The sequence below is a fragment of the Euprymna scolopes genome, chromosome 46 (assembly GCF_053919585.1).
Source record: "Euprymna scolopes isolate OS-2025 chromosome 46, ASM5391958v1, whole genome shotgun sequence".
Classification (NCBI taxonomy): Eukaryota; Metazoa; Mollusca; class Cephalopoda; order Sepiida; family Sepiolidae; genus Euprymna; species Euprymna scolopes.
The window spans coordinates 47,032,155-47,049,581 of NC_136527.1; the positions used below are offsets into that span (position 1 = coordinate 47,032,155).

General features: G+C 32.2%; 1 protein-coding gene across 1 annotated transcript; it reads left to right on the forward strand.

Moving 5' to 3' along the window:
• Positions 1-3,030: 3,030 nt before the first annotated feature.
• Positions 3,031-17,053, forward strand: LOC145270898 (uncharacterized). The gene is made up of 2 exons (XM_080126449.1): positions 3,031-3,126; positions 14,221-17,053. Exon 2 carries the CDS (start codon positions 16,002-16,004, stop codon positions 16,956-16,958), a length of 957 nt encoding a protein of 318 aa, XP_079982575.1. The 5' UTR covers positions 3,031-3,126; positions 14,221-16,001; the 3' UTR covers positions 16,959-17,053.
• The last annotated feature ends 374 nt before the right edge of the window (positions 17,054-17,427 follow it).

Sequence of the window (17,427 nt, forward strand, 5' to 3'; positions counted from 1 at the left end):
ATGCAACAAGATTGGCGAAAGTAACAGGTACTTCTCGACGTTCGACCTCCGCAATGGCTATTGGTAAAGTGTTATCGACGAACTTGACCGCCATAAAACGGCCTTTACTTGAAAAGGACAAAGTTTCCAATGCACCCGTCTAGCCTTTGGTTTAATATCCGCTGGTCAAATCTTTTCCCGATGCATAGCCGATGCTCTTGACACAGTGGCTTCACGCGTGAATATATCATCTTATATCGATGATAATCTTGTACATGCCAAAACCTTTGGGGAATATATAACTGCGCTGGAACAATTATTTATCGCTCTTCGCAAGTTTGGATTAAAACTAAACTCGGAGAAATTCATTTTCCTTGCATCCAAAGCAAAATTCCTCGGCCACATTGTGAATAGCGACGGGTTCAAAGCTGACTCCGAATATGTATGTGCCATCATCGACATGAAACCCCCGACAGCGAGAAAGGAGTTACAAAGTCTCATTGGACGCCTCGTATGGATTCGACAATTCATCGAGACACGCTTATATAAGAGCATCCGAACGGATATGTTCTCCAATCTAATGGCCCCCATAAACGAACTAAACAAGCCTGGACGGACATTCGTCTGGACCAAAAGTGCCAACAAAGCCTTCGAGAAAATTAAGAAGCGCCTTGCTTCAGCACCAATCATCTCATTCCCCGACTTCTTCGGACTCTTTACCCTCACCACTGACGCCAGTGACATCGCATGCGGTGCTATTCTCATGCAAGAGGATGAGCACGGCCGGAAGAAAATCATAGCAGTGGCCTCACACACATTTGACACGACAGAACGCAACTGGTCAACGACCTAACGCGAGGCTAATGCTATAAAATGGGGCATCACCAAATTCGATTACTTTCTGCGTAGTCGTCCATTCGTTGTCCTCACAGATCACCCGTTCCTTACATACTTGGATCAACATGTATTTAACAACAAGACCCAACACCTGCAGGGAAGGTTTTCAAACTCCAAGGCTCCAGTCTAAACATCTACGTCCCATCCTGGTGCCTTAGCAAAATCAAGAGCTCCCAACTACTCCCTAGGACACATACACATAGGAACATCATGCATCATAAGCGTCGATGCATTTCATACCACATCAACCATTCCGGTTGTAGAGATAGCCGAACACATGGGTATTGCAGCAGAACAAATCTCTGATGACACACTTTCAAAAATCATCAAAGCTCTTCAGTCTGGACGCTACTCAACTCGACCCCAAAGACAACAAGCACATGCACCATGATCTGCGAAGATAGAAATTGCGAGTGGATGGACGTCCTCGAATCTGTAGTATCCTCGATGAATGCCACAGCCAACACTGCCACTGGTGCATCTCCGCACTACGTTATCACCGGCCGCCAAACACACATCGGTCTACCGAAGATCCCCGCCAAGACATAGTTCATAACAATCCAGGTGCTTATGGTATGCAAATAAACGCTTTGCTTTGACAGGTGCACCAACGAGTTGCCTTGGCGAACAATGAGACTGACCAAAAAATGCAAGCCAAACTAAACCAAGGCACCTTTAAAGACCCTATACAGGTTAGCGACAGAGTACTTCTCCACCTACCGAAATCCACAATAGCCCACTCGTCACACCTGCCTTGGATAGGTTATTTTGTAGTCACCAAAACGAACGGTTTGGTGATCCAAGTAAAAAATGAAAACGGTGAAACAGATTGGGTTCCCTGTGACACATCCGCCGGCTTGTACCGCAACCAAATAACATACAACACAGGGATCTACCACTTCCACCTCCGCCTCTATTCACACCGAGCCAAATTCCCGATCACCCATTGACTCGATTCCCCACACTTTCGTCAGGGGGGAATCACAGCTCAAATGACTGCAGTTTCAGAGGTGGTGCGGAAAGTCAAAATCTAACGTGGGCAGTTCCCAGCACGTTTCCAAGACTTTGTTATGTGCCAGCAGACAAAGTAAAAACATGCACATGCAGGCGGGCGACGACCACATGGCAACAGTTTCGAATCATGGTCAGATCTAAGGCGGCTGTTACAAGATGAGATCTTGCCCTGATGCGAGAAACGGAAGTTTTGTCATCTTGAGTGAGGAGAAAAGGGGATTTTGAACATCTGCGGGGTAGTCCAGGGGGAACTTCCGGGAAGAAAAAAAAGGTAACACATGGCCGACCAGAAAATCGCAGCCACTACAGGATTTTCTATTCACAAGTGAACGGTATTTATTTATGTGCTTTGGTGTTTATTCGATAGTTGCCGTATCACGCGTCATCTCCATAAAATAAATAAAAATCCGGATAAAATACTGTTAAAAATTCGCTCAATATATGTTACCGTGACATAGGTTGACATATATTCGGCGGGTTTTTAATAGTATTTTCTATAGTTTTTTTTTTTATTTATAACACCTTTTTCCATACTTACGGTGTTTAAGAGGGTGTGAGACGTCATCTTGAATGTTCCAATACATCGGTAAACACTGTATGTTTTTTGAGCTGAATAAATATGTTACATTGAATAAAAACACAAAAAATATATCCAGTTAGGTAGAAAAGTAACTTATCTTGCCTTTGATAACATTTATTTGTTATATATTTGTTTTTTGACAACTTTTTCGAATCTATGTGTACAGTAATACAAACCCGCATTTTCTCGCCCACAATATATAGAAGATAACACATATTTATACACACACACACACACACACACACACACACACACACACACACACACACACACATATATAAATACACGAAATTTTTAAGTGAAAAAAATAATTTCGAAATCGAATAAATTAAAATTAGTTTACTTAACAAAACAGCAGAGTTAAATTCCAAGATTAACTTTTAAACCGTCTTTTCAATTAAAAAAAAAACATCTTTTTTTAAATACAAACAAATTACAACAATTATAAATGCTGTTTTCTTTTTAAAATCGTTGTCTATTTTGCATGCATTATCTCCCTTTAACAGTTATCTCCCTTGTCCGGACATTTTTCTTATAGACTCGACACCGGCAGATTGACCGGTGTTTTGTCCCCTAATTGTAGTCAGCAGCCTTTCTAACCCACATGTCTCTGTCTTTTATTTTCTGTTGTCCTTCGCCGTTTTAAGTCATCTCCGGTAAGAAACATTATAATCTCCTTCTTAAAGACACTTTTTTAATAATTTTAATGTTAGTTTTTTTAACTATTTTTTCATCTTAATTATGAACTTTGTTTATTTCCTTTACCGGCAGATTTGCCGTTTAGTTGTACAAATTATTAATAAAAAGGGACACTTTGGGGCGTCATCGGTTTATATCAAAAAATTTGTTTACGTATAATTTTAACCATATTGTTCAACAAATAAAAGGATTAAACGTGTTTTATTTTATAATTTAAAATTTTTATTGTATAATTAAAAAATTTTATTGTATAATTAAAACATTTTATTGTATAATTAAAAATTTAAAACATTAAGCAATACAAATAATACGTTGCTTAACAAATAAAAAAAGAAATGAAAGATGAAGTTTTAAAATGATTAAACGTGTTTTATTTTATAACTTTACATTTTTCATTTTATAATTTAAAATTTTTATTTTGTAATTTAAAATTTAAAACATTGATCAATACAAATAAGATTTTGGTTTGATTTTACATTTTCTATTGTTCTTGGATGCGTTACAACAAGAATTCAGTATTTAACTTCATCTTTCATTATTTCTTTTCGAGAACAAAACTAACATTTTGTTTTTATTTTTAAATTATAAAATAAAACACATTTGATAATTTTAAAACTTCATCTTTCATTATTTCTCTTTTTTTATTATTTATAACAACATGGTTAATTTTTAATTAAATTTTAATCACAGAATTACATTTTCAATAATCACGGAAATATAAACAAACTTCTGTTTACTATATATACATCCACATTTTTTTATATAACAGGGTTGGAAGCTATTTGTACAATCCTCCCCTTTACCCACATTTAGTTGTGTTATTTCCTTACGCATACGACTACCCATTCAGCCTTTTATAACTTTTCGCTTCTTATCTTTTCTCTTTGTATTTTCAACAAAGTTTTTTTTTTTTCAGTTTTTTTTTCAATATACGTTAATTAAAAGGATAAAATAGAAACAAATCGAACTTACTAGGGGAGATAATAACTTCCGGTGAATGCCGAAAAATATCCAGTAAATAAAACGTCGTTTAGTAAATCGTTATTTGAATTTTAAACTAAATATATTATCGTGGTTTATTTATTTATTTTTTTGTCATTTCATTTAACTTAATATGAAAATATTTTATCGTGGTTTATTATTTTTTTTTTTTTTGTCATTTCATTTAACTTAATATGAAAATATTTTATCGTGGTTTATTATTTTTTTTTTTTTGTCATTTCATTTAACTTAATATGAAAATATTTTATCGTGGTTTATTATTTATTTATTTTTTTGTCATTTCATTTAACTTAATATGAAAATATTTTATCGTGGTTTATTATTTATTTATTTTGTCATTTCATTTAACTTAATATTAAAATATTTTATCGTGGTTTATTATTTATTTTTTTTGTCATTTCATTTAACTTAACATGAAAATATTTTATCGTGGTTTATTATTTTTTTTTTTTTTGTCATTTCATTTAACTTAATATGAAAATATTTTATCGTGGTTTATTATTTATTTATTTTTTGTCATTTCATTTAACTTAATATGAAAATATTTTATCGTGATTTATTATTTTTTTTTTTTTTTTGTTATTTCATTTAACTTAATATGAAAATATTTTATCGTGGTTTATTATTTATTTTTTTTGTTATTTCATTTAACTTAATATGAAAATATTTTATCGTGGTTTATTATTTTTTTTTTTTGTTATTTCATTTAACTTAATATGAAAATATTTTATTGTGGTTTATTATTTATTTTTTTTGTCATTTCATTTAACTTAATATGAAAATATTTTATCGTGGTTTATTATTTTTTTTTTTTTTTGTTATTTCATTTAACTTAATATGAAAATATTTTATCGTGGTTTATTATTTATTTTTTTTTGTTATTTCATTTAACTTAATATGAAAATATTTTATTGTGGTTTATTATTTATTTTTTTTTGTCATTTCATTTAACTTAATATGAAAATATTTTATCGTGGTTTATTATTTATTTTTTTTTGTTATTTCATTTAACTTAATATGAAAATATTTTATCGTGGTTTATTATTTATTTTTTTTGTCATTTCATTTAACTTAATATGAAAATATTTTATCGTGGTTTATTATTTATTTTTTTTGTTATTTCATTTAACTTAATATGAAAATATTTTATTGTGGTTTATTATTTATTTTTTTTGTCATTTCATTTAACTTAATATGAAAATATTTTATCGTGGTTTATTATTTATTTTTTTTTTGTCATTTCATTTAACTTAATATGAAAATATTTTATCGTGGTTTATTATTTTTTTTTTTTTTTGTTATTTCATTTAACTTAATATGAAAATATTTTATTGTGGTTTATTATTTTTTTTTTTGTTATTTCATTTAACTTAATATGAAAATATTTTATCGTGGTTTATTATTTATTTTTTTTTGTCATTTCATTTAACTTAATATGAAAATAGATAATAAACTTTAAAATATCAATTATTGAATGGATTTTATTATTTCCTTTTCTTTAAAAACTCAGTTTTATTTTTATGGATACATGACACCGATATGATGACTAAAATCGCAAATTATTGTTTTTTTTTATTAAAAATAACGAATGAATTTCTGTTTGCTTTTTTTAATATAAAAATAAAAAAAATTGTAGATGTTAATAATTAAAACTACTTTTAATATTTCATGAACATTACGATAAGCAGTATTCATTCAATATTTTCACAAAAAATATTAAAAAATATTTAATGTGATTTTAATGATAAAAATTATCACAAACTTTTGCTTAAATGGTTTAATGACCGTTTTTATCTCAGAAAATATTCACATTCATTTCAACTTACGTGTGACATTCTGTTCATAAAAATCAGTAATCTTAAACTTCATGCTATTCTCATTAGATCCTCATTTAACTAAGCCTGCGTAATGAACACTCGTTAAAAGAATACATTTATGTTGGAACGATTTGAATTAATATTTCTAACACGTAAATAAATGACATTTTATCTTAATATAGTGATTTCGAGGTATAAAAGTTACTACTTTTGACTTCAAGAAATTCCCTAACCCTAACCCTAAAAATTGATAGATCCCGATTATGAATGGGTGAACACAGAGTCACACACATAGAAGATAGTGACTGATGAAAGACAAGCGTCCCACCCCCCGCTAGGTCTAAAATAAAATGGATTTTCTTACATTTTTCTGCTCCTAGGACTTATGCGTGATGCGTTGTCTCTTGTTTTTATTGTGCAAAGCTAGATCTGTTACTAAACTCTCACTTTTGGGGGAGAGGCTAATTAAACTATCTTTTTTTTAATTCAATATCTTAAGACTTTATTTTACTAATTATCATTTCATTTAACTTAATATGAAAATGGATAATACACGTTAAAATATCAATTATTGAGTGGATTGTATTATTTCCTTTTCTTTAAAAACTCCATTTTATTTTTATGGATTTATGTGTTCAGTGACACCGATATGGTGACTAAAATCGTAAATTATTGTCTTTTTAAATTAAAAAAAACTCATGAATATATGTTTGCTTTTTTATATAAAAAATAAAACGTTGTAGATGTTAATTAAAAAATTAAAAATACTTTTAATATTTCAGAAATATAACGATAAGCAGTATTCATTAAATATTTTCACAAAATATATTGAAAAAATATTTAATCGGGTTTTAATGATAAAAATTATCACGAAAATTTGTTTACATGGTTTAATGAACGTTTTTCTCTCATAAAATATTCACATTCATTTTAACCCACGTGTGCCACTCTCTTCATAAAAATCAGTAATTATAAACTTCATGCTAATCTCACGAGATCCTCATTTAACTAAGCCTGCATTATAAACACTCGTTACAAGAAAACATTTACATTGGAACAATTTGAATTAATATTTCAAACACATAAATAAATGTCATTTCATTTTAATACAATGATTTTGATTTATGAATTAGTGATACTCTACTACTTTTGACTTCAAGAAATTCCCTAACCCTAACCCTAACCCTAAAAATTGATAGATCCCGATTATGAATGGATGAACACAGTCACACACATAGAAGTTAATGACTCCACGGTCAATTTTTACAAATTGGCACCACTTTCCTGAGTTCTATAGGGTCAGAATTTTTAAAAAATCGTTATACATTTTGTACATTCATCTTAGTTTATTTTTAATAAGTTCATATGCGTGTTATATTTGTACAGTGGTAACGTCACCAGCTTTGAGTGTTACAGTTTTGCTTTTGGTTTCGCTTCTAGCTGATGACACCCAAATACGTTTTTTATTGCTTTTGACATCACGACTCTATAATCATATATGGACAAATTAAAATCTCATTTTTAAGAATATTTAATAACTGGTTAAAGACAGAGTCCCCCCCCCCCCGCTAGGTCTAAAATGAAATGGATTTTCTTACATTTTTTTGGCTGCTGTAGGACTTATGCGTGACGTGTTGTCTCTTGTTTTTATTGTGCAAGGCAAGATCTGTTACTAAACTCTCACTTTTGGGGGAGAGGCTAATAAAACTATCTTTTTTTTAATTCAATATCTTAAGACTTTATTTTACTAATTATCATTTCATTTAACTTAATATGAAAATAGATAATACACTTTAAAATATCAATTATTACTAATTATCTTTGAAACCGACGTGAAAACATTTTTCATTATAAACTTCTTTGACGTATGATTTTTTCCAATATAGAGATTAACTTTAGACTTTAATCTTTAAACCCAAATCAAGACATAATTAGAAATTTTAAAAAAAGTATACGACGGTTTTCTAAACTATGTTACCCTATCAGTTTCCGCCATTAAATTGCACATGCAACGAATTAGAAAATTAATAAAGATGAAACTTGTAATCTGTTCTCTGTCATGTAAATATTAAAATGTTAAATAAAATAATACTAATTTTATCCGTGATATTCACCAAATAGATCGGCTCTATTTCGCAATAACTTTTTTTTTCTCTTTAATTTTGTTTTCTGCAAACTTGTTCTTCCGTTCGTCATCTTGAATGTTAAGTTGAGCTTGTAAAGTCAATCACATTTGAAAAATTGTTTCCTTTATAAAAGCAGATAAAGTTAGATTATAAAACAAAAATGTAAGTATTACTACATGAATTTAGCATTGATTTTTGCGCATTTGCAGAATACGTTAAAAATGTAAGGGAGATAACTACATTTACTAAGCCAATAATCCTAATGAAAATGATTTATTGTTGAAATTTTTTCACTGTCGACAGTTTCTTGTTTTCAATAAATTTAAACGTAAAAAACAACTTCTTTATTGTTTACCAAAGACAAAATAATTTTATAAATTTCAAATGATATTAACTGCTTCACAAGTTTAAAGTAAAAAAATGTCTTGTTTTTTCATTTTTTTTTCAGCAAATTATTTTATAGTTTTTCAGGTGTGCTAAGAACGAATATATACTTCAAAAGTGACGCAAAGAATGATTTTTCATGATACAAGGAAATTACTTTTTCAAAAAGTGGGGATCAGTTTTCAATATAAATTTAATGTAAAATAAGCACCCACTTTCTGGCCACAAGGTGATAATTTTTTTATTTGTTTTCTTTGACTGTCTGAAAGCCATTTTGGTAAATTGTTATTTATTTCCACTTTAACAATCATCTTTAACATTACAACTTCGATAGGTTTTTGGGTATGCTGAAAACGAATATCACATTTAAATTTGCTGAAAACAATTAGGTATCTGAGTATTAAAGTATGTAATTATTTGTCATCAGTGGAGGCCAATTAAGTATGCACTTGCACATACAGAATTGATCACCACCGATCACATAAGGGATTACATTGCATAATATATGGAAAACTACTTGTTTGTGGCATATATGCGCACTTGCACATAAAAAATGGTCACCACTGATGACATAAGGAATGACAGATATCTGTAAATTTTTTGTAGGCATCAAGGCCCAAAGACCACTCGAGCATAAAGGTTAAAGAGTGTATAGTAGTCAATTTGACAGTATAGTAATGTTAGTAATGGAAATTCGGTAAATTTGTTAACAATTGGAACGGCTAATCAAAAACTTGTTTAAATTGGACTTGAAGACAACCATATTGTAGTAGCTAAAAAAGCAGGCAAACAGAAGACAGTTCAACAGGCGTGTAGTTCTAAGAAAGAAGCTTCGTTCATGGAATTTAGGTTTAGGAACAGATAAAAAGTGGCGGATTATTGATAGTGTTTTCAGCTAGACGAGTTTTTCTTGTGAAAGTTTGGTGATTGGAACAATAGATTGAAGCTCAGTCGAGCAGTTGCCATGAAAATAACGATAAAGCAGAGACAAACTTGCAACATCTCTTCTGTGAGAAAGAGGTTGCAGGGAAAAGAAAAGGACATCTACTACGATGCTACAAAGTCTATTTTGAACTCTATCAAAGCAGGATAAGTTCTTTCTAGCAGCTTCTACCCAGATGTGGCACAAGTACTCCCTCTTTGGACGTAGCTGACTCTTATATAGCTAGAGAATTGCATCAGCAGGTAGATATCTACCAGATCGATAGAAGGATCCCAGCGTTTTCCAGCAGCCTTTGCAACATATTTGATGTATGTGTTTCATTTCAGATCAAGCCTAGAAGCTTGTCAGAACATGAGGCCTCCCTAAGACGAGAGGCATTCATTTCAATTGATGCCAGATATGGATCAGAGTGTTGATGATGTAAAGATAAAAGCTTGGGTTTAGATGCATTAAAAGTAACCGGCCACCTCTTTCCGCATTGTACCAGGTGCTCAAGATCAGAGGAGAGAATCGGAGAAAGCTTAGTCATTTACGGTCTTTTATGTGCTACCATAGATAGTAGTGTCATCAGCATAAATGTCTATGAATGATGTAAGGATGTGATTTGGAAGATCATTAATGTAGATCAGGAAGAGAGTTGGGCCCAGGATGGACCTCTGATGGATTTCAGCATTAATACTGTGAGCTTCTGATTTCGGCCAATCAACTACTATTCTTATGAACCTATCAGAGAGAAATGACTTAATAATTGAGAAGACATTTCCAGCTATACCATAGCTGGAGATCTTGTGAAGTAATCCTTTATTCCATATCTTATCAAAGGCCTTTGATATGTCAAGAGCAATTGCCCTAGAAAGGTAGCCTCCGTCGAGAGATTCGTTAATCTTATGAGATATAACTGTAAGCACATCTGCTGTAGATCTAGCAGAATGGAAACCATATTGCGTGTCATTAAGAAGGGTTTTTTTTGCTGAGATGGTTGATTACGTCTCTATTTAACACAGATTCCAGCAACTTACTCATGACGCATGTGACTTATTGGCCTGTACTGAAAGGTGGGGTGAAGGATCACCTGAATCCTTAAATACAGGGTATACTGATGAGGTTTTCCAGGATGTTGGGAAGCAATTCTCCTTAAGACAACGTTTAAACAGTCTTGTAAGTATGGGCGCTAGTTCTGGTTAAAGTTTTTTGAGTACTATAATTGGAATACCGTAAGGGTCGGTTGCTTTACTGAAATCAAATATTTGTATATCACATAGCGTGTTTTCTGATACAGGAGGAAATATTGGGGGTTGGTGGTCTTGGTCGCAAAGGGTAGAAATAGCTGCAAAGTTCTTGGCAAAGTGTTTGGCTTTGTCTGATGCTGACGAGATTACCTCAGGTCCATTGATGTTAGTTGGGATAGAGCACATGCTTCTGTTCGGGATTCTGTTTGCTATTTGCCAAAACTGGTGGGAACCAGGCATCTGCTCAGCTACTTTAGACTGAATGGACATACAACCCTCACATGTTCTTTTTTACAATGGTTGTTGACAGTTCGAAAAGGAGATTATCCTTTATTTTTGGAAAGAGAAAATTAGAAAAGAAACAAAAAATACTTTTGCCTCCCCCCAAAAAAGTCAAAAAATGACCCCTCCCTAGGTGGCAATAAAGTGGGTGCTCAATTTACGTTTAATTTATATTTCAATGTGATCCGTCACTTTTTGCAAAAGTATTTTTTTTATATGAAAACTATTTCTCTGCACGATTTTTAAAGTATATGTTCGTTTACAGCACCCTCAAAAACTTATAAAAGTCGCCATTGTAAAACGTTTTTTGGGGGGAGGGGAAAGATTTATACATTGACCAAAACAACAAACCTTACAAATAGCTTTTACTTAATTATAAAAATAATCATGATTCTTAAACAAATTACAATATTACGATTCTGAATTTTTTAGATAAGGAATGATTCTTTGTAGTATTTAGATTATTAAGACTACTGTTCCCATTTTGAGTGTTATTTATTGTGCAAACATTGGAAATATAATACTGCTTGACGGGAAAAGTAAAAGATTATCTAATGCCAGCATCACTGTTTTCCTATTATTGGTCTGATTATTATTATTATTATTATTATTATTATTACTATAGCAACGACAATATTTTTCTCTTATCGATCTTACTACTGAAAGTTACAAAAGTCGTCATTCTAAAGGGTTTAGGGGAGGTTTGGAAAGGTTCCAGACATTGACCAAAACAACGAACCTTACAAATAGTTTTGACTGAATTAAAAAATAATTATGATTCTTAAACAAATTACAATATTACAGTTCTATATTTTTTAAATGAGAAATGCTTTGTATTATTTAGATTCTTAAGACTACTGTTCTCATCTTGAGTGTTATTTATTGCGCAAACATTGTAAAAATAACAATTAAGATGAGAACAATAGTCTAAATAATCCAAATGATAAAACAATGTTACCGACTATGTGCATTGGTTTTTCCTTTGTTTCATTCGACGAACATCGCATAAACAGTGCAACCCCGTTTCCTTGGATAGGCTTCTTGCAAAAAATAACACTGCTTGATGGGAAAAGTAAAAGTCTTATTACTGACCCTACTGCCTTTTTCAATTCTGATTTCAGTCCCTGCAAAAAATGTAAAAATACCTGCTCTATTATAACAATAGCTACTGACCAAAGAACAAGATTACAATACAACTCAACTGCACATGTCAAAAAATTGATCTTTAATCAGTGACAATACCAATTCTGATAACCTGACCCCATTGTTCAGTGCATTTTCTACCAGCTGTCATGCGTGTGCGCACCTTCAGCATGCAACACAAAGGAATTAAACTCTTGTCACTTTTACTTTCAAAGTCATGTAATGCCACATAGGATTAACATCATTAAAAGACTCTTATAACACAACAATAATAATATATAATATCTTTAAATATGTAACCAGTATCAAAACTTCAATTCTCACAATGTATATTATGTAAAGAAAGTTACAATCTGTTTCCTACAACACTGAACAAAAGCAATATGTACTAATAACAATACATATAACAAAATCGCTCATGAATGTTGTCATGTTATGTGGATAACAGTTTGTACACTATACATGAAGGAGTTATTAGAAAATATTAAAAGAATCTCTAATCTATAAAACGTCAGGATAGTATTCAAGAGTGGTTTGACTCTCCAGAACATGCTGTGCATGTTAAGCCACTTATGAAAAAATCACGACAAAGAGATTCCATGTAAATGTAGAAATTTATGCAAATATAAGCCATGTCATTCACTAACAGTAAAATTTAAAAAAAAAACATTGAAAAGCTGTAATATGTTGAAGGATATGAAAATGAGTTATGGAGGAATATATATGGATGGAAAAAGGAAACCATCTACCTTTATATGATAAAGTAAAACTTATAGATGGAGAAGAACAGTGAAGACGAAGCTGGCTTTAGAAAAACAGCACATGCATATAATATGGAGTAATAAATAGTGATAAATTGTAGTAAAATTCAATTGTAAGTTATATACTCCTGAACGTTGAAGTTTAAATCCTCAGTGATATTGAAAATATAGTTTCAAATTATGTACAACGTTTAATCAGTCATTGCTAAAAAACACACAGCATGCTACTCTCATGTACTAAATAAATTCAATTGTAAGTGGAAAAAAAGAAATTACAAAATATATATATATAAGGCCAATATATATATATAAGGCCAATATATATATATAAGGCCAAATATAAATATAAGACACAGCTGTTCCTTCCAAAACGTTTTGTTTAGTACATGATAGTATCTTTCTCATGTGTTTTAAGCGGACTTGAACAATTACCAAAACACTAACACGTATTAAATAAATTCAGTTGTAAGTTACTCCTGAATGTTGAAGTTTAATTCCTCTGTGAGTTGAAAATAGAATTTTAAATTATGGAGGACTTTTGAATGGAACCATTTGTTTACTACATGAGAGTATCAAGCTCTTGTGTTTTAAGCAAGGACTGGAACAATTGCCAAAACAACAAACTCTTCCAAATTATACCTATACTAAAAAAACTACTAAATCCCAGTAAACCATGCTAAGTATACTGTGTCACAAACCTTATACAAACCTTTTACCTAACTGCTATGATCTCACAAAAACCTGTCAACACTGCTACAAGGCCACAAACTTAAAATAACTCTTTGAAAAAGAAAACCCTAAAACTATTCTAAATTTCTTAAAAATAGTAAACCTTTACCATAATGTATAAATGCCATCAAATACACTATTCCGAAACATTATCCAAATATACACAGAGAAAATCGACTCTGAAAGTATTAAAACAATTCAAACCTTATAGACAGCATTAAATGACCCAAAGACGGTCGATAATGGTTAAACAAACAAACGAACATTAGAATTCTGTATAGATTTCTGTGTTCAAGAGAAAAATGGCCAAGTTCTACAAAATACACCAGAATAAGATCAGAGGTAACATAAAAACCTTGTGAAAATAACACCAAAGATGAGAACAGTATTCTGAAGAATCAAAAATAATATGGATAATCAATCCTCATCTCTACAATGAATGTATGTAAAAAGATTTTTGTTAAATATTTGAAAGTAGAAGAAATAATTTTGTTAACGAACCAGTATTAATTAAAACTATAGTCATTTTATTTTGAATTCAATTAATAATAAATTTATATTCATAAAAATTAACATAATAACTTCAATTTAACTAAATTAACGATATTTTTTTAAAATTTATTTTATATTTTCAGAATTTGCAACACTGAAAAGGAATACATAAATGAAGAAGGACCTTACATTATTGGTGACTTAAATAAGTTTATAACAATATAATTTCTTCGGATAAAATTTCTAAAGTAAAAATTTGCTAGCATATCTCATCATATTGTCCATTGCATATATTTTTTGTGGAATTAGATGCGAGCAATCATGGGAGACAAACCTCATTCTTGTGAAGTATGTGGTTATTCATTTGCACGAAAGTCACATTTGTTTAGGCATATGAAAACACATACGGGAGAGAAACCACATTCTTGTGAAGTATGTAATTCTTCTTTTGCATGGAAGTCAAGTTTATTGAATCATATGAAAACACATACAGGAGAGAAACCACATTCTTGTGACGTATGTGGGTTTTCTTTTGCACAGAAGTCAACTTTGTTGGATCATATGAAAACACATACGGGAGAGAAACCTCATTCTTGTGAAGAATGTGGTTCTTCTTTTGCATGGAGGTCAAGTTTCTTGATTCATATGAGAACACATACGGGAGAGAAACCACATTCTTGTGAAGTATGTTTTTCTTCTTTTGCACAGAAGTCACATTTGTTAAATCATATGAAAACACATACAGGAGAGAAACCACATTCTTGTGAAATATGTGGTTCTTCTTTTGCATCGAAGTCAAGTTTATTGATTCATATGAGAACACATACAGGAGAGAAACCACATTCTTGTAAAATATGTGGTTCTTCTTTTGCACTGAAATCACATTTGTTCAATCATATGACAACACATACGGGAGAGAAACCACATTCTTGTGAAGTATGTTGTTCTTCTTTTGCACAGAAGTCACATTTGTTAAATCATATGAAAACACATACAGGAGAGAAACCACATTCTTGTGGAGTATGCGGTTCCTCTTTTGCAGTGAAGTCAAATTTATTGACTCATATGAGAAAACATACAGGAGAGAAACCATATTCTTGTGAAGTATGCGGCTCCTCTTTTGTACAGAAGTCACATTTGTTGAATCATATGAAAAAACATACAGGAGAGAAACAGAGTGTGTGAGCCACCTGATTTCTAGCTGTAAGGTTCTGCTAGGGGACGGCTACTATACAATGCGACACAATGAAGTATGCAAATATCTCCACTGGACGATCTGCAATAAGTTAAATATCGAATGCAGTAAGAAGTCATGGGAACATATACCCGAAAGAACAGTCGGAAACAAGTCATATACCATCCACTATGACTATGCAATCCCTACAGCCACATACCTAGAAAACGGAGCTATAAAACCCGACATTGTAATATGGGACAAGAAGGAGAAGGAAGCGACCTTGGTGGAAGTTAGTGTCCCGAATGATGCTGGGTTAAACAGAGCTGAGAGGGAAAAGATTACTAAATACCAGGGTCTTATGTATGACATGAAAAGAAACTGGAACCTTAAGAAGATCTCTATCATTCCATTAATTATAGGAGCAACCGGACTTATGAAAAAGAATTTTACAAACTATCTTACAAATATACCAGGTAAACCAAGTGCAAAGGAGATTCAAACAATTGCACTTAAAGGGACGGTTAGAATCTTACAAAGATCTCTCGGTTGGAGTGTCTAAAATAGCAGGTGTATGTTTGGCATCTGGTAGGATGCCCCATCCCTGGCTTAAACAAAATGATAAGAAAAATGAAAAAATAGAGAGAAACCATATTCTTGTGAAATATGTGGCTCTTCTTTTCCAAGGAAACAACCTATGCTGCATCATATGCGAACACATACAGGAGAAAAACCATATTGTTGTAAGGTATGTGGCTCTGCATTTACACTGAAACAAAATATGGTAATACATATGCGAACACTCATTTTGGAAAAGATTGCCTTACAAATGATACTGAGAACCCAAACAAGCCTGCCACTGACATAGCCCAGAAAAGTCGGAAAAAATACACTAGCCAGTTCCATAGTGTTAAAACAGAAGAATGGACCAACCATAAACCGGCAAAATACCTACCGACTGAACTATCCCAAGAATATATTGATAGGGATGGTTCCCTGGACTGGCTCAAAAGAGGATCCCTCCATTACGACCAAGAGAGGTTGATATTGGCTGCACAAGACCAGGGCCTCATGACAAACGCCTTCAAAAAGATGTGTGGTCTAAGCAACAATAATAAATGCAGGTTCTGTAGCACTGAGGTTGAGAGTGTGGGCCACCTGATTTCTGGTTGCAAAGTCCTACTTGGAGACGGTTATTATACAGATCGCCATAATGGAGTTTGCAAATACCTTCACTGGAAGATATGTAAGAAACTCAACATTCAGTGTAGTAAAAACTCCTGGGAACATATACCCGAACGAACAGTTGGGAATTACAACTACACTATTCACTATGACTACATAATCCCTACTGCTACATATCTTGAAAACGCAGCTGTTAAACCAGATATAGTGATTTGGGACAGAGCAAACAAAAAAGCGACCGTAATAGAGGTTAGTGTACCCAATGATACAGGGCTTAACAGAGTTGAGAGGGAAAAGATAACAAAGTATCAAGGACTTATGTATGATATGAAACGAAATTGGAAATTAAAAGACGTTTCAATTATACCAGTCATCATAGGAGCAACTGGGCTTATGAAAAAAAAAAACTTTAAAAAGTACATAGCAAGCATACCCGGTGAACCAAGTGCAAGTGAAATACAAACGATTGCACTGAAAGGGACGGCTAGAATCCTGAAAAGATCTCTTGGTTGGACTCACTAAAATAGGGGTAAATGTCAGACATCTGGTTGGATGTCCCATCCCCTAGAAGAAAAAGTTTAAGAAAAATGAAAAAAAAGTGAGAAACCATATTCTTGTGAAGTATGTGGCTCTTCTTTTACACAGAAACAAAGTATGTTGCAACACATTCGAATACATACTGGAGACAAATATACCAGGTAAACCAAGTGCAAAGGAGATTCAAACAATTGCACTTAAAGGGACGGTTAGAATCTTAAAAAGATCTCTCGGTTGGAGTGTCTAAAATAGCAGGTGTATGTTTGGCATCTGGTAGGATGCCCCATCCCTGGCTTAAACAAAATGATAAGAAAAATGAAAAAATAGAGAGAAACCACATTCTTGTGACGTATGTGGATATTCTTCTGCATGGAAGTCAAGTTTTTTGAGTCATATGAAAACACATTCTTGTGAAGTATGTGGTTCTTTTGCATGGAAGTCACATTTGTTACGT

What these genes read in the sequence shown, in the direction of transcription:
- LOC145270898 (XM_080126449.1), top strand. Translation starts at nt 16,002, where the DNA reads ATGTGGCTCTGCATTTACACTGAAACAAAATATGGTAATACATATGCG.